Below are 19059 nucleotides of genomic sequence, written 5' to 3' on the forward strand. Positions count from 1 at the left end.
ACATTTTCTTTCACGTAAGGTGGAAAGCTGTCACCGTGATGTCAGGATATCTGAGAAAAAACTGATACCTGAGATTTAAGAAAATTATTTAAGCAAATTTGTGGTTTTTAAAACTTTCTATATTACCTGTATACGTTTTCTATGAATTAAAAACAGGTACATTTGTTTCCTGTTGTTATGTTTCAATAAGATCTTTCAATGTATAGCTCTAATAGAGCATATTTAATTTAATACAAAATAACAACCTTTCACAGAAGAAAACATTAGCTTAATTATACCAATTCAGACAGTCATCAAAATTTTAGTAAAATAAGGAAAAGGAAATTCTGCCCACTCTAAATGCATATCAGCAGGCAGTTGAAGTGACCAACTTGACATGTTTGCCTAATGATAGATCGTGAGGGTTATTGCCCCAAGTTGACCTTACACAGCATATTTAGAATTATTTTAATTTTTGTTATTGAAGATGTTAAATTGCCTATGCTGTGTGATTTTAAGTATGATTGCTGACCGCTGATGATCCTATTTACATTTTGATGATGCAGTGGTTACCCCAGAGATGTAGTGCTGAGATATTCAGCCTTAGCGACAATAGTTGAACTGCACAGGCATTGTATACACTGCAGTCCCTCTGAGGTTATAAATCCTGCCTCTGTTTTAGGAGGCCTCAGACGTTTAAATCTGCCCTGCTAGATGTATGTGAGGGTCAATATAGCCCATTGAAATGGCATCTTTTTGATTACACAAAGAAAAAGAATATGTTTTGTTTGCAAATGGGCAGGAGACCCTTTATGTACACATTTTTTCTTCCATACACAGGCAAAACCAAATTTTAATCTTTCTTTTTTTTAATCTGAATTTACTCAGGAGCTCCTCTCACCGAGGCATTCTGGATTATTGAAAAATGCTGGATTTCCCCATGCTAACAAAAGTGAATGACCCTATGAAACTGTTGCAAATGGTATTCACCAAATGTGTTCTTGGAAAAACTGACTATTGGAAGAGTGTGGGAGAGCATCTTAGAAGTAGTATTACTGTGTTGATACAACTTCAGCCAACATACGGTAATCAGTAACAATGCAGCAAGTGGGCAGTAATGCTGAAGACAGGAGAGAAAACACTTTTTGTTCAAGGGTTTGGAGTGATATTGGTGTGTGTGTATGCATTGTGTCTGTGTTAGACGGGGTCAGATCCGAGTCAGCTGGTGCCAAAAACTGGACGGCATGAAGCTTTCCATCTTGTCTGCGAAGAAACCCAGGGGTGCAAAGAGTGTGCTGAAGAACTGAAAGTAAGAAAAGGCAGAATTGACTTCCGGTCAACGGTTTGTGAAATTTCTTCCATTTCAAATTAATATTACTACTTCATAACATATCTTTTTGAATTCCATTTAACATTGGACTTCAAAACTTTAAAAAAAAATGTATTATGTGTTTTTTTATATATACTTTGAGTTACATTCATTTAGAAAAGATTACAAAGTACTGCTGTTACACACAGTGAGAAAAGTACACAGATTTAAATAAAGGAAATAGAAACTACTGTCCTCTAGCTCACCCCTTTTAAAATGGCAACCTAACATAAAAAGAAAAGAAAAGAAAATTATATAAGAATTCTCCACAAGCCTGACTTTTATATGCTGGGATGTACAGTTGACTGCTTAGCTTTTTTTTCTCCCTATAAATCAAGCTGAAGTCATTCAGCGCTGCAAATGCAAAGCACAGCTTACAGTTTGGTGCAGTCAGAGTCAAAGGCGGAACATATTTGTACATTTCCTCAAGAAAGCAGCATCATCCAAGATTGATCATTTTACAAACTGCATTCGTGGAAAGATCACAGATGCATCACTACATTTAAGCAGTTTCTCTATAAACTTTATATTATCCATGATTTATGAGAGACACTTTCGGACAGCAGTATCAACAACAGTCACTCTTACAGCTTCACCATCTTCAAGTGAAAAAATGAAAAAAGTAAATAAACTACAGTATTTATTGCCGCTGGGAAAAGCTGCAGACTTACCCATAAAAAGTAAATAAAAGATTCTTAATAACCTTTGATAGTATGATTTGAGCAATAACAACAAAAGGCAAACGATAATAAAAAGCTACAATCAGAATTTATTATAATATAGAGATAAGACTGCAGAAATAATAACCTCTTTTAAGTATATTTTTTGGTGGCAGCTTTGAACCTTTATTGTTATAGGACAGTAGTGAGAAGACAGAAAGCTGAGGAGAGAGAACAGAGGGAAGGTATGCATTAAATGGCTCAGGGTGGATTCGAACCAGGGCTACTAAATGTACACTGACCACGTCCATCTCTTTATGACCACAAGTTATCCATCTTCCGATGGCTGCTTCCAGCAGCTTAATGCGCTATTTCACAAACCTCAAATCATGTCAAACTTTAATATCACAATGAGGTCTCAGTACTAAAATAGCCTCCACAGTCACCGGATCTCAGTCCAGTAGAGCACCTTTGGGATGTAGCTGAGAATCAGATCACGAATGTGCAGCCAACAAATCTGCAAAAACTGTGAGATCTTATCATCTCATCACGGACCACAATCTCTGAGGAATGTTTCAGGCACCTTGTTGAATCTATGCCACAAAGAATTACGTTATGATGCAATTTAAATGCTAGCTAATAATAATAGTTAGATGTCCTCTGAAATATTACAATATGAGGTCGTGCTAAAAGTGTGTTTGATACACTTAAAATCCAATTAGTAAAAGTGGGCGATCCACAGGTAAGAAAAACACGCGGACTGTCACGACCACCAAAATCCGCCGCGTTTTCCTGCTTTTAAGAGCAGCAGATTCAGAATCTGTTTTTCCTCAGAAGGCAGTGAGTACCTCTGTGTTCCTCCCTCATTGGTTTTCATGCACTCTATCTGAACATCTGAACATTACACAAACCAGACTAGCCGGACTGGCTGTAAAAGTCCAATCTGCACCCAATCTTTCCCATAACAAAAGGAACAGAACTAGATGTTCTCAGAGACTCGCTTCAAGACTAAAAGGCCCTAATAAACAGGCTGACCATAAACAAAAGATTAGCCAAAGTAAGAAGTTTGCCAAACTGGCTAAAACACATAACACAACACTTCTATAATACACAAACACAAAATGAAGCAGTGCAAGCATCCATACGTTCTAACCTTTAAGGCTGCATGTTTGCTGTGGCTTTAAACTTGTATTTTTCAGCTCTTCCCACTGATAGCTAAAGTTAGACTATAACTTGTTATCATAAACACTGACTTTACAAGCCTTCGACTCCCATGAGCCTCCAGTGTTGCTGACAGTGATAGAAGGCAGTAATTACCAAAGGAACTTAGAGGTTCGGGTTACCAATAACACCCATTAAAAAATGAGACCCAATGGTCAAAGCTAAAACTGGTCAGCCAATAACCCTGAAATCTGAGTCAAACTCATGATAACATTAAAAATTTCAGTGATAAGAAATCTATAAATTCAAACCAAACGTGTTTGAGATGAAACTGGGAAGTCAAGCAATACCACTTACTGCTTTGGCAAAGACACCCATTAGTTCAGGAAACTGATGTGTGAGCATGGCCAGCATGGCAGTGAAAGAGCAAAGGCCTGCTGTGAAGAGGATGAAGAAGGGAAGCTCTTTCTTTGGGTACACAGACACCTCGTGGAAAGCTGGAGAAAATCGAGACAAAAAGAGAAACAGTATCACAAGCAGGGCAGATGAACTTTTGTTTTAAAGAGACGAGGTTTTGAGTAGATTTAATGTACTTACAGGGCAGTAGTTCCCTATCTGCTGTTTCTGTGCATCCTGGGTACGGGTAAAAGAGGTGACCCTTCTCCAGTGGGTAGGGAATTATTCGGAAAGCTGCAGAATACAGTCGAAGGGGAAAAGCGGGACATTAAATCTGGATGAGTAACACACCACAAACTATGCTTAAGTGCAGCTATTTAAAACACAAATACGGAGCAATTTTCGGTAAACCATTTAAGTTGGATACAAGATACTGACATCCAGATAAAATATAACAATAATATTCTTCTTGTGATGATCTCATCCACTTATAGCAATGCGTATTTGTGGGTGTACTGTGAATACATGACTTATGACACAATGATAAAAAAAAAAAAAAAAAAGACAGGGCAGCTGACTAGTAAAGCTTTACACCTGCAAGGCTGTAGGTTCAAAACCAAAAAGAGAAGTAGCTTTTCTAGTATAGTGTTTTCAAAGTACAGGCTAGGTTGGGTGACAGCTTACTAACATGAAAGAAAGCAAATGAGAACCTAAAACATTTATATCTGAAAAAAATAACCATAAAAAGAAAGGTACATACTGCCCTCCCAGGTGCAGTGTAGTAGGTTTAAGGCTCCTTCTGCCCTCTTCCAGTGCTGCAGATGGAAGAAAGCGTATGCTACTGCCTCACTGTCACCCCTCTTCAAGATGTGCTCTGGAGGCAGGATCAAGCTCTTCATCTCTAATAAGTACTACAAATAGGAAGTGGAAAAAATACAGGACTTCTGTTCAGTATCTGGTCTTTTTGGTACCTTTATATCTTCATTTCTCATCCTTCACTCAGCTGTACTGTTTAGTTTAAATTTATTGTCATACTGTGATCAGTTGCACAAACAACATGAACTCAAACGAGCACATTGCACATTATGTTTAGTCAGTGATTCAGATTTCCACCTTTTTTTTACATTAGGATTTACTCAGCCATAACGAATGAAAACGCGTTTTTCAAATAGCTTTAAATGCCAAAAAATTGCATAGATTTCTGATCCACAATGTAAGACTGACACTTTTTTTCTTCTATGGGAACTAACTGTACATAGTCACGCTCATAAAAGACCATTCTGAGCAAAAAAAGATCCTGAATTTGTTCAGTTACCGACTTCTTTTAGTATATTTTTGAATAAGAGCAAGAATAATAAAGCAGTTAAAACAATTTCTATTCTGATAGATGGTAAGATAATGACCTGAAATTGAATGACAATTTGACAAATCAGCAGACAACTGTTTACTGAATCACAGTCTGGGTGTTGTCTGAGGAAGGCACTGTGGACATTGGACAACATTTTGGGACTTTCGATGCAGCCGGCACACATGTCTATGACAGCAGACACAGCAGATTTATGACGCACCTTAGATGTAAGCTGATGGTTCTGAGATTGCATTTGGACAAATGGACTATTAACAACATGCAACCAAAGTCTGCTCAAAAGTACAACTACTGGAAACAGAAACTAGGAAAATTAAAGTAAATAAAATCTTATCCAGTGCCCACAAACACTGATGACTGTTTGGGTTTTAAAAAAAAAAGATTCCTTGTGGTCCCAAATAACTTCATGCAGCTTCAATGTTGTCATTCATATTTTCTCGTCATTTCTCAATGAGTACTTTTTGCTCTATTGTGCAAATCCCCCAGGCTAACTCCCTGTGGAATGTAATCATATTCTGTACATGTGAGGTATTTATCTAGAACCTTATTTTGCAATTGTTCAAGGTGGAAGGGAAAAGTTTTCCAAAGGTCTCACTCTCTCTATATACGCGAGTCAGTGTATGTGTGTTATTGTTACAGTACAGTAACATCATTCCATGAATGTGTAACATGCCCAACTTGCTTCTATTCTCTTGGCCTACTGCATAAGTTTGTCCCAGTGAGTCAGTTGGTTCACTGAGCTGACAAATCCCAGAGTTACAACCTATAGAACTTCCTCTCTCTCACTCTGAAATAGAAGAAATCTAGCTTTTAGAGTACATACATCAATATATTGTGCAGAGCTTTTTCTGGGGGGGCGGGGGGCAATAAATGTTTTTAAAGGTCTATATCCGTCAGCATAGAAGTCCTTAATGTATACCTATTGACGCCGATGAATGTGACAATCTATGCATTTCATGTCTGTGGTGCCCAGTGTGGCAGGGGTCTGTTTTAAACAAAATCCAAGTGCAGTGCTGGGGCCCCCTGGGCTGGATTCCCGAGCGGCCAGCTTTGCAGTGCTTTGGATCTCACACTGACACTTTGGGAAGGTTACCCCACAGCTAATCCTGTCTAATCCCTTCCATGGTCACAGGTTCAGTCATCCATCCATCCATCTAGCCAGTCAGACCATGCAGCTTCACCATCCCTGACCCTGTCCCCTACCCCCATCCCCATAATCACTTACTACCAAGGCTCATCATTGTCTTTCTCCAATTTGTCTTTACATATGTTCAAGGCCCTATAACTGCTACCTGTGTCACCCATTTTTCCTACTGCCTGTAGCTGCACATCATTTTCTCTCTTTCTCAGTTGACATGTAGATTCTTACATTTTTCATCACATGTTATTTTTAGACACCTATACATAGCTGTACAAAAAAACTTGCAAATTTACACCTATGTTACCTCTGTCCTTCTCATCTCTCATACCTCTCAGCTTCACGGATAAAGGCTCAATTAAGCAGGTTACCATCATAAAGCAACACTTAAGTAATCATCTGTATTTCACAGGATTTTAGTGGACTGTACTGTCTTGCAGTTTTTCTCCGTCCATCCTGACATTTTCTCTAACAGCAATCGGCAGCCAAGAGACAACCAGAAGGTGCTTGTTTGCCCTTCTCACTTATCCTGTCTGACTTACTTACATCAGCTCTACTCGGTTCAGCCAAGGCACTTGACTGTCTTCATCTTCTTCCTTCCTTTATTCTCAGCACAAACATTTCACCATGCTCTATTCCCTCTCAGAGGAGAGGCAGCTAGCCAGCTCGACCACCACAGACAAAACCTATCACTGGTTTATTGTGGTGGATTATAAAACCTCCCTAACTGCTATAATAATTCACATTAATTTTATGCAACACAACAAAGGATAGCATAAAATAGAAGAAAGAACTTAGTGAGTATGGAAGCAAGCTTTAATTCAGACCATTTATCAGCAAGAAAGCCAAGTCGTTCATTCAGTAAAACAGGTTGTTTTTTCGATTATTATTATTTCCTGTATTTCAATATATTTGAACTTAAAACATCAGCTGATTTTATAAAAAATCAGACACTAAGAACCCTATAAAATATACAGGGATATTATACTTAAAATGTATTAATTGAGGACAGGCATTCAATTTTCTTTAGGTGTAGGTGGCATCAATAATCCTAAAGGTGAACTTTTAAGGAAAAGCAGCTCATGCAGCAATACAATGACATAAGCATAGATGTTCTTCTACAAAAGAACAGTAAAGAAGAACAAAGGTGGGGTTTTAGAAGAGTTAAGTCAAAATCCTGACTAATAATCGTGATGGAAGGATCTAAAGCAAGCAGTTCATGTAAGAAACACCACCAACATCCCACAGTACCTCGTAATGTTGCTATAGTAAAGATTCACAAACTTTTAACGATCCTGTTCCTTGTAAATATTTCTGTCTAATTTTTTAACTGGGTTAACCGCAAGTATTTTTAGGTATTCCGAGAAAATGTGATGATATTTTGGTCGATATTCATTCAGAAATTAGGACAATTCTAAAGGATTCACAAACTTTCAAGCACCACTGTATCTATACATATTTTTTAGTAAAACCTGAATATTTTTGCATGCATTTTTATCTCTGTTGTTAATAATGAGTGGACAGTACATGGCACACATATGTCTGGGTGTTTCTATGTTTTAAGACTAACCATTTAGAGTGGCTGGCTGCTCAGCTGTCCTTCCTTGCATGCCATGGCATTAGAACTGGTGACACCTCAGTCACACCCCCACCTCCCTGTTCTGCAGCCTTCCTCTGCACTCCCTGTCGCCTCTTTGATGAAGGGATTGAATTTCATGTGTTCTCCTTTCATCCCTGGGCAGTCATAAGCTCAGAGCATAACTCATAAGCTTCCTTTTGATTCTAATCTGCGGCACTTTGCCGCACACAATGAAGCACAGAGGCAACATTGCCATCAACCCTGTAGTTGTTTATAATTTTTGTTTTTTAAAAAATGTAAAATATATAATTTTAACAAACATTGACACTAGCTACTTCATCTTGTGCCACAGGTAAGGGAACTTATATTTGTCCCCAAGTGGGCGAAACTTAAGCCACAGTCCAATTCCTGTAACTACCCCATTTTTGTCATCTGGATGAAACCTCGTCCATCTTAATTCAGAACAAACTCAAATGCTCCTATTCCGTCTCAATTTACAAACCAAACAGCCAATTTCAGTGATACACTAAGAAAAAAACTCTGGTTTTCTGAGCCTTGACAGGCAATCTAGAGGAGAGAATGTCATTGAGAATTGGGTGAGATAAAAAACTGCCATTTAAAGTGGGGTAAACTAGCAAAGTAAATAGGCCTGGGTCGCTTTGAGCGCTTCAGATTGAATGCATGTTAGCAAAAATGGTAGTAAAAATAAATGTAAAGCAGATTTAGCAAGCAGGGACATTTGATCAGTTATCCAAGCATCTGGGAAACTGTCAGTTTCTTAACCACTGGCTGCTAGAGAGGATAACTGGAATGGACAGGCAGATGTAGAAATGAGTGGAGGATAAATAGAAGAGGACAAGAAGATGAGGAGGAGAAGAAAATAGAAGGGAGCAAAAGAGAAGAGGAGGAAATTAGATGGATGAAGAGCTGGTGAGGAGAAGGGGCTGAGCGAGAGCACTGAACCAGCTGTGCAAATGAAGTGTGTGTGTGTGTCTGTATATGTAGATTTTTGTGTGTGCATAGCCTTTTAAGCAGTCTGAATGAACTCATGTGATGTAGCCTGGTATTATATTCATATATAATCTGCTTGGCATGCTTGATAACACACTCGCCACTTAATGCTTGGCCCAACAATGCTCCTTCAGTATTCCAAATCTGTGTGTGTACACCACAGGCTACTGCACTGTTTTTATTGTTTGACTGTACGGATGGTAACGACAGTCTGACTAAAGTCAGTTTGGACAGAAATGAAAGCATGATCATAACGTTTGGCACATCTTCTCATTATACAGAGAATAAATTCTGCGGACTTTGACTTCTTCGAGGAGTGCCAGTAGTTCAATGTTTATTATATTTGTTTTTGAGAAGTAGCTTGAAAATCCAAAGGACTGCAATGGTGGTGATCTCATCTATCAACCTAGGATGATGATCTTTTGGCTGCAGTGAGAAATACTAAAGTATGCTATATCAAGACCTACACAAATATATTTTAAGTCCTCAAAGCACAAGTTGTTATACTATACTTACTTAATTCTTCACCTACTGCCATTAATTGTTTTCCAGTGCTCTGGAAAAAAGAATTTATGGCTAGCACCCTTAATCAATTGTAGCCTCACAAAGTCACAAGCATGACTGTAAACTATGAATTAGTTTGGTTTGTTGCTACTACTTGAGGTTTAACACATCACTCAGCTGCTGGAGGCTTATGATGTATCCTGTGCTCACCTCAGGTGTTGCTGTTAGATTTTTTTTTCTTATGTAGGAAGAAATTGGTTACTTATTCTTTTGCTCAATGATTTCTCTAAACTTTGGATCACAACAGCCAAAGCCCCTCTACTCTGCTTGCACCGGTTGAATGCAATACTATCTGTTCTGGAGTCTTTACAGTAACAAAAACATACTCCCCTTCTCTTATCAAGCCAACTATAATGCATCTTCTGTGGTCTCATGCTTTAGTTTATTGCTTCTTTTTTTAGTGCGTTTAATGTTGTCTGAAGTTTATCTGAAATGTGTAGATGCTTTGGTAGGACTAAAACATTAGATGTAATGTGGAAAGATCATTAAAAAAACATTAAATCTGTACTGAAACCAATTACTATAAAAAAAGAGAAATGACTCTGATAACCATAAAACCACTTTCAGTTCAAATGGGCAGATGTTGATTGTTTTGAGACTTTGTCTTTGAAACAGTTCAGAAATTTTCATCAGCTGATGGAAACACGATGGTGTGATCTGGCCTGTATAGTTCTTGTATTAGAAACTTTGCCAAAGCAACAGTAGTCCTACAGCTGAGGAAACTAAACTCAGATGTTCTTTTTTTTTTAAGCCTCATGCACCAAATCTGCTTTTGGTGACAACAAGCCCGCCCATTTAAAGAGGCCAAAGGAGTCGCAGGTGCACTCATCTCTTAGACATGCCAGACAACACAAAGCAACACCCCCTCCTTCCCTACTGTTGCATTTCCATACCCAGTGCTCTGCTATGAGAGCACTGAGTATGCACCAGATTCCACAGTCAAATGCTGAAAGACGAGCTGTCCAATAATCCTCCATGAAAGGTGTGTTAAAATTTCATAATGTCATTTAGCCATTCACCTAAATTCAAAGAAGTCATTTTGACAAAGTTGGCAGTGTGACATTCAGACTGTCTGTTTGGCTCAAACAAGGGATGAGGGGATAAGGGAACATGAGAGGATAAGAAACAGGATGAGGGTATGTGATGAGAGGAAAGAGGACGGCTGCCTCTGGGCAGAATGGGAAGGGAGCAGTTGGAGAGATATTGAAGATGAGGGCCCTCACTTTAAAATCAAAGGCTGGATCAAAGTGCTGGCTGATGTTTCCCCCCTCCATGCATGCAAACACACAGCTTCTCTTTCTCTCTCTCAGAATAGGAGTCTGTGAAATGAAATAACACCACACTACAAAGGCTGAACTGGGACAAAACTCTGCTGCATCTGGTTGTGTATCAATCTGTGCGCATATGGACGTGTGACATCTAAACCTGTGGGAACTGATGTGAAAAGAGATATGCAGCTAGAGTCCCATATTCTCCTGGTCCAGCTGTAGACAGAGCTGTGATAATATGACCAACTGATCACCAAGTTAAAAAATATTCAGTGCACTAAAACACTGGTAAAAACAATATAGACTTGATACCAAAAATAGTGTTCTGACTTAAGAAAATGAAATATGCTGATCAAATTTGTATACGTTGTATAATAACTACAACAATAATAAAGATATATAAATATTAATATAATAACAATCAAAGTGAATTGCATACTGTAGAAGAATTTTAAATGTGGATAAAATCCACGATCTAGAGATGACACTACCAGTGAGAAAATAACCTTTACTGACATCTCCTGGTGAGCCAGCAGCACAGAACGAATGGAATGAAAGCTGCTGTAGTTGCACCACCTATTACAGTCAAAATAACTCACTTGTGATTGACTGACTGTTTACTTTACTGTCTGCTTTTCCTGTTTGCCCTGAATGGGACCTTTACGAATGGCAGCCATGTGAGTATTGCGTGATTAGACCAGATAGAGGCAGTAATATTTAAAGTAACGTCAAGCTAAATTTCTGCCTTTTGTTTGTATGCCTCCCCTTACAGGTAAAGTTGCAGTTTACGTCCATGTCTGTGCAGACTCATGTAAGATATGAACTCAAGACTCTGAAATAATTTAATATCTGGGCAACAAACACTAGTATCACAAACTGAGTATCCATTCAATTGTGAAATCTGGTCAGAATTTCCTCTTTAGTTCATTAGCTGAAAAAGCTGTTTTTTCAGAATATTAAGGTGTCACAGTGAAGCTGTCCTTTGACCTTTTGCCTCTAAAATGCCAGTTTTTCATCATTTTCATCTACATAAGGCAATGGTGAAATTTTGCAATAGAAAGTGACCAAAAAACATTTTTTGTGAGGTTAGAGTGACTTTTGACTTTCATCACCTCTTACTTAATACTCATACTTCCAATTCCAAACGATGTTGTGTCCAGTAAAACGTGATGGATAAACAGAACTATCCATCCAATAAAAAAAGAAGAAAAAAAAAACAATCCACCAAACCACTTGTGGCACACGGATGAAGGGCGTGAACTGACAGTGTTACAATGACAAGACCGTTTGTTCAAAAACAAACGTTTTCTCAGTGTAAAGACGCTTATTATTATTTTAACAGTACATCTCAGTTTTTATATATGATAAGAAATGTTGCTGTAGTACAGAGAACTCCATCAGCACCAAAAATGTCTAAAATTACAATATTTAACATACCCCCCTCAACCCGATCCAAAGAAATTTCCATAGTAGATAGTGAAAGAGAGTTGAGAAAAAAAAAACATACAAGAAATGTTTTGTTTTCGGTGTTATTGTTTATCTAATTAGGGTGGCGATCTTTACCAGTAGAAAAGCTGTAAAACCAATGAAAATACAGTGAAAAGTGGGCACCACTTTATCTCAGGAGGTGAGCAGGCGACCACATGCCGCACGGCAGCGGCCCAGGTTTGAGTCGTACCTGCGACCCTTTGCTGAGTGTCTTCCCCCTCTCTTTCTACCCAAATTCCTGTCCTGTCTAAACTATCCAATAAAAGCCGGAAATGTAAAACAAATGCAAATAAACCCCAAAACAGTTAAAAATGCAAAATCTATGCCCTCCTTCAGATTTTCCAAAGCCGTCCAGTGGGTTGGAATGGAGTCTCTGGTGGGGCAATTCTGGCCCCGGGCTTTGTGTTTGACAGCCTGGTTTAAAGATCATCTGGTCACTAATGTATGTTTTCATTCAGGATGAAGACCTATGTTTGCTGTCAGATAAATGACTGACCTTTGGCACGTGGGGATTGAACTCAACGGCTCTGTGTATGGCCTCCACAGCATTCATCTCTGCTGTGCTTAGCCCCCGCCTGGATGCTGCCTCTGGTGAAAACCTAAGAAATCACATCTCACATTCGTGACAAAGTTAGGGCAATCACATACAACAACTGAAGCTAACAGAAAAAATAACTTACTTATCTGAGACAGCCCGTGCTTTCAGCAGCGCAGATGTATAGCATATAGTAGCGGATTTTGGCAAACTGATATCTAAAGTAGAAGCAGAAGTTGTGTTTATGTGACTGGGCATGCAACTCAAATGACTGACCTACTTTGTGCAAAATCATGGTATGTTGATATTCAAAAGTAATTAAATATTTGTTGAGTTTAGTCTTACCGTCATATTTTGCAAGGACTGCTTGCACATCAGCATATGCCTGAAGCTCTAGAAGAGCCTCAAGGAGGTTTTCGTGTATATTTAACATTCCCAACAATGGGAACTCCTTCATTAACTGTACAGAGATAAAACATATTAAGGTTCACAGTTTTAGGTACAGTAAACATGTCGACTTAGTAACATACTTTCTGTGACAAAACAATAAAGCAGTAAACATGTTTAAAGGTGATACTCACATCTCTCATCATTTTTACTGCTTCTTTAATTCGCCCCAACTTGCGTGCACACATTGCCAATCTGCGTTTAATATATACTAGTAGGTTGATATCTTTTCCTGCTGTATTGCAAAGAGAAAATATTTCACTGCAAAGCAAAATAACCATGAGTTTAAAAAACAAAACAAATTAAAACTGTATTGTATATGAATATCACGCTACATTTTGTGGTCCAATGTAGAGCACTCATGTTATCTTGGAGCTGTAATTCTTCCATCATGAGAGGGAGTGTAAAACAAATAATACACTTTGCTGTATTATATCTATCTGTGGCATATTGAGAGGTCCACACTGAAGTACTAAACTGCACAATGTGGGTAAGGGCATGCAGCACAAGCAGGATAAATATACAGTGTTGAGTTACTCTTCATCTACTGAGCTTTCTTTGTACTACTATGCCCTAGAGTACTTTATTGTAGTGCATTAAAAACCATCCTTACCAATACTTAGAGCTTTTTTAAAAAGGCGTTCGGCTTCTGTGATAGTTGTTGCTTCTTCCTCTGCTAGAAGCACATAGGCTGCAGCACATCTACACAAATGTACACAAGAAATTAATGTATTTATAAATAGCAATCCAAGCTGTTTTTTATAGTGCACAAGAAAATATTTATATTTACTCACAAATAAAAAATAAGAGATGATGTCATAACAAAGACAAAACTTGAGAATGGTAGCACCCTTAAAGACGCTAATATACTGTATATAAACATTATCATTGAAATATATTAATGCATTTAAACAAAAGTCAGCACAATAAAGACTCTTCAAAGATTATTTAATTATTACAAGTACCATACAAAGCTGTCTGAATTTACTTGTACTCTAAACTCTAAGTTCTCTAAATCTAAGATTCTAAACAGCAGCACCAACCTCAACCTCTTTTTCTCATTAATGTGATGGCAATATAACTGTAATACAGTCTCACTTTAATGAAGCCTAACACTGAGCATCTTGAGGTGCAAGGCCTCTAGAAATATGTATGGAGAGGTTCACTGTGTATGAGTAGAACTCACTGGTGGTTGATCTCTATGGCCTGATAAGCTGCTCTGATCCTGGCTTGAGGATTTCTCTCTCTCCAGGCCTTCTGCATCACTGTAAGAAGATGATCATCTAGGCTTACTGCAATATAGATGTGAGTTTATGGTACTGGTATACAAACCCGTAGTGCTTCACATCATAAAAAAAGGAATTTCTGGCATGTATTGCATGTATGCATTGATTGCATAGATTTGAGCAATTTGCCTCATCTTTGTATAACTCACCAGCATCCTCTGGCCTTAACTGCTGAGTGTCTCCTGTGAAGAAGGTCTGATGATCTTGAGCAGATAGGTTCATATCATAATATGTTAAGGGTTCCTTCCCAGTCACCCAGGTGTACCTGTGGTACACAGAGTAAAAATAATAGCTTCCATTTTATGGTTCAGTGAATCAAATGAAAAAAATAATACTTCTGCACTAAAGACAAAAAGTAGGTTTAAATCGTTACAAATCTTTAGAAAAATTCAGATATTATGAATTACTCATTTTAAAAGGTTATTTAACAGAAAAAAATAATGTTCATATACATAGCAGCAGGCACTGGTTCGTGAAAGCCGCCATGTTGCCTCCTTGTCTTGAATACAGTGGCTAACATGGACATTGCCATTGTTCCTGATAAGTTTCATATATTTAGCCAAAGATTGGCCAGTATCAAGATAGTACAGTATATCTTATAACATTCTTTTGATCTAAAAATCACAAATAGCTCTTTCAAACTATAAATGTCCATTTAATATTTGTATATTTTTCTCCTCCTCCACCACTGCTCCATCAATTAAGCTGACTGCAATCTGCAATCTACTGACATCAAGTGGTGAGATTTTACACACTTAACCTTTATGAAATTTAAATGTGTTTGAACCACATAATTATCTGAATAAAATCTTAAACAAACACATACCTGTTATATTCAGCTCCTCTAAAAAGATTCAAAGGATTTCGCCAGACCTTGCATTCTACAAACAGAGGTTGTTGTTACTGTTTACATAAATATGAATAATAATGCTATGATCGGCTGCATCATGTATATTTTTTTTTACCAGAAACACTGGGCCTAGGCTCTGCATCTCCATTAACTGATGAGAACAGACCAGTTGTGGAGCTGCTTTCCACTCCACCAAGCAAAGGACGCAGGTGGCTCACCGATACTTGTTCAATAAACGAAGTCCCATATTTACGAAAATACCACCATTCAAATATCTGTAATAAAAACATAAACGGTTAATATGCTTTTATTAATATGTGCCATTATACAGCCTGAACATTTGTATTGGTATTTGTCGCTGATTTTGTGCTAAATGAATCTTTAAATTGAGAGTGATGAAGAGCTAAAACACTTAAAAAGCTAAAAACAATAATAATAATAATTAAAGGGTTTATGATGATTTTTTTGGTTCCTTCTGAACATAAGAAGGAATGAAACATTATATATATATATTTTTTAAAACATCTGAAAAGAATTATTGCTATCTGCATCATATAGCATAATGCACTCTAAACCAAAACCTACGTTACAACTGAATGTATTAAAATGTGTTACGGTTAAAACGTAATTTATGGTGATAAAGAAATTAACTCACAAGGATGAGTCCAGAGATAAGAGAGGAGGTTCCAGTGAGAGCCACGTAAAATTTGGGTGTCAGTGTGTTTAAAAACACTGAAGCTGAAAGAAGAAAATAAAGGAGACACTTACGCCCAACAGTAGTTTTAATAAAAACCTTGAAAATATTCAACTTCGATGGTCTTTACCAGGTGACATTTAGCTCACAGTAGCAAACTTGGTAACACAAATCATCAACTACTTAATTTCGACTGCATTCAGTGTGATCTACGGTAGGAGAAAATGCAAAATGTGTCTGCCAATTAATATCTAAATAGAAGCTTTACTTTTAACCAGACAGTCGCCACTGTTCGTGTCTCGATAACTCAGACAGCGAGCTGTCAAACCACAGCTTTCGCTAAAGCTATACACCCGTAGGCTAACAATAGCTAGCTAGCATCTGCCTTAATTCACCTGAGGTAAGAGTTTCCTGAAGTTTCAGCGGACTCCACAGGACGTATATCATTATCAGCACCATCCCGAACCAAAGGAAGCACACATAAGTCCATGACCAAGAGAGCCAAGACTTCAGTTTCTCTGTGAATCCGGGAGACTGGGGATTACTGCCAGTGCTGTCCTCCATGTTTCTCCGGATGTCTGTAAACAGAGGAGTCACGTGACTACGGAGCACCAAGACTTCTACTTCGAAATCGTTGCAAGAAAAATGTTTCCCGAGGCTACAGAAAAACGTATATGTATTTTTTTCCACACATATACACGCTATTTACTCCTCATCTAAACCAAAGAAACTATTATCACTATTAGAACGTATACTTTGCATACAAACGTCTTGCGACTGAATTTATTAATACTTACTATAAACAGCTTTATATTTTAAATACCAAAATACTGAAACTATTAATAAGCACTTCAAGAGCGCAAAACTCACCTCAGCTCACTCTGGCCAGTATTTAACTGTTAGAGAAAAGTGTTGTATTTTGTATATATTCATTAAAAAAATTTTTTTGTTCTTTTTAAACGTACTCGAAGAAGTCTATAGTGCAGTAAAAATCAGATAAGGGTAGCATGACATATGTGTACTTTGATTACACAAACATTATGTAGGAGCAGGTGGTATTGATTTGTAAATAACTGGATACAAATATTTTCAGCTTTTGAAAAAAAAATTTTTTTATCTTGTCTTGTCTGGCAGCGTTAGCAAACAGAATTATGATCTGAATGCACTCGCAATTCTCATAATCGTAATTCTGATTGCAAAAGCTACTACAGTATATTTTTAACTAACTATGCACAGAAAGCAATGTGATTAGTAATGCAATATTTAGAATCTCCAAATATCATTACCTATGTGGTCAATACAGTCAATAGCAGTAAGAAACATAGTTTTATCACTTTCAGATCAATCAATTAATCTTGAAGGGAAGGTCAGAGGTCAAACGTTAATACAGCTTATGAGTTCTGTATGTGGGCAATGCACACCACACTTCCAAAAAAATCATAGTTATAAGGCTTTATAGTTACAGAGAGAATGACACACACACAAACTAAGCCAGCTTCCTTACTGGAGGTAAAACTATGGTTAAACAAAAAGGATACATTACATAACTACTAGAGCTTTAGCTAACAAACATTTACATAAGTATTTGTTTATTTTACTCAGATTGTAAAAGCAATGGGCTATGAGCAATGGGTAATGATGATTTCTTTTGCTAACTAATAATGAGGCCATTAAATATTATTTTATGGAAATATGCTTAGCAGTTATTTTGTTAATAAAACTCCTGTAGACCTTAATAAACCACTTTCTTGGTAGATATGGTGCTTAAGCTGTTATGAATATTTGCTGACGATAATTATCTTGGCCATTAAATGTAGCAAAACTGCAGGCAATCATTTCCCAGTTAATTTCCCTGCCCATACTGTCTGTTCCTATTCGTGGTCAGCAAGTGGGGCTATTACACCACCAACCCATTGACTTTTGTTTCCATCATTGTACTGCAGGTGGAGACAATGTTCCGTTTTGCTGGGCTCCTTTCAGTCTCTGGTTTCACTACAATGTTTTAGAAATTCATGTCGTCCTGCATGAAGGTGTTCTCTTTCAACTCTTTCACCTAATAGATTCTGTAAATTAGCTTCCAACCATTTTTGCGCTCCTTATTTCTGGTGAAGAGTTGGATTCAAATGCTGACAGTCACTGTCAGTTAGTATCCTATTCATTTACATAACCAAAATGCATACGGACAAAAATGCATAACTCAAAGAGATTATTGACACAAGAAAGAAATATATTTTTGGATACATACTTTCAGCACCACTTCCCACCTTGTGTGATTGATTCACATCTCCTAACCGGGCGGGAATAAATGCGATTTGTTGGAGTTCATTCTAGTTGGAGGTTACAGGTACTGAATGGCAGAGAACCAGATTTGGTCCTACTCACACATGCCCTTGGGTGTTTTTCTGCCTGATGCTGATGGACAAGAACACGCAGGGTTAAAAGCCTGTCATATAAATCAGGTACAATCACTTTAGAGGTGAAAACATGCATGATGCTGCTGACAGGGAGAAATAGAGGGGGAAATGAAAAAGAGACTAAGAGGAAGGAAAGAGGAGCAAGACAGGCTTGCAGAAGTTATCTGGAGTGTATAGTATGACCTACATGTCTGAATGTATTTTCAGATGAAATGATATTTCCAAATGACCTCGTCTCAGTGAGTCATTCGCTGATTAGACATGCATGTAGCCTCCAAGACAGCATAAAACAGTGCAGTTACACTGATGCACTTTTAATAGATATCAACAGGAGAATATGTATAATGTCATGTCTTACATGTAGTTGCGTTATCAGAACAAGGATCATTTCAGAATTGTCACAAAAATGCACAAAGTAATTAATTTGAAATGCTCAAATAAAATATTGATTTTAGGGAAAAACAACTTGTATAGTAAACTCGAAATATAAAACACAAACACTGACTCAAAAATTGCAATCCAGTTTTTGTGTCCTTACTACCTTGGTACTGAGGTAGCATAACCTGTGCACAGTTCAGTGTCCAGCCACGCAGAAGCAATATCTCTCATCATTCTGCAGTCACCTGTATACTTAAGGTTCATTTACAATTTCACATCTGGTATCCATCCAGCCATTCTGGACTTCGTGTTCTGTTTATGTACTTTCTTTCTTTTCTCTGCCCAAAGCTTTTAAGAGTCTTCTAATCATACATAATTAATTGAGGTTTTCACTTAAATGCACTGCATTTCTCACTCTCATTATTAGTTAAGAGGCTGCTCTTTAGGACTTAAAAATACCTGGCATTCTCTCGATCA

General features: G+C 37.7%; 1 protein-coding gene across 2 annotated transcripts; it reads right to left on the reverse strand.

Moving 5' to 3' along the window:
- Positions 1-1083: 1083 nt before the first annotated feature.
- Positions 1084-16574, reverse strand: LOC309706045 (suppressor of tumorigenicity 7 protein-like). 2 transcript variants are annotated; one of them, XM_082532253.1, is made up of 15 exons: positions 16186-16574; positions 15752-15834; positions 15212-15371; positions 15073-15127; positions 14396-14511; positions 14147-14252; positions 13574-13662; positions 13095-13195; positions 12859-12973; positions 12659-12731; positions 12475-12577; positions 4325-4475; positions 3766-3858; positions 3526-3665; positions 1084-1282 (listed from the first exon to the last, which is right to left on the reverse strand). In XM_082532253.1, exons 1-15 carry the CDS (start codon positions 16352-16354, stop codon positions 1187-1189), a joined length of 1650 nt encoding a protein of 549 aa, XP_082388379.1. In that variant the 5' UTR covers positions 16355-16574; the 3' UTR covers positions 1084-1186. The 2 variants fall into 2 exon arrangements, with proteins under 2 accessions (XP_082388379.1, XP_082388380.1); XM_082532254.1 differs by having other exon boundaries at positions 14147-14225; positions 16186-16571.
- Between the last annotated feature and the right edge of the window lie 2485 nt (positions 16575-19059).

This window comes from Aulonocara stuartgranti (assembly GCF_965226115.1).
Source record: "Aulonocara stuartgranti genome assembly, chromosome: 5".
NCBI classification, from domain to species: Eukaryota; Metazoa; Chordata; class Actinopteri; order Cichliformes; family Cichlidae; genus Aulonocara; species Aulonocara stuartgranti.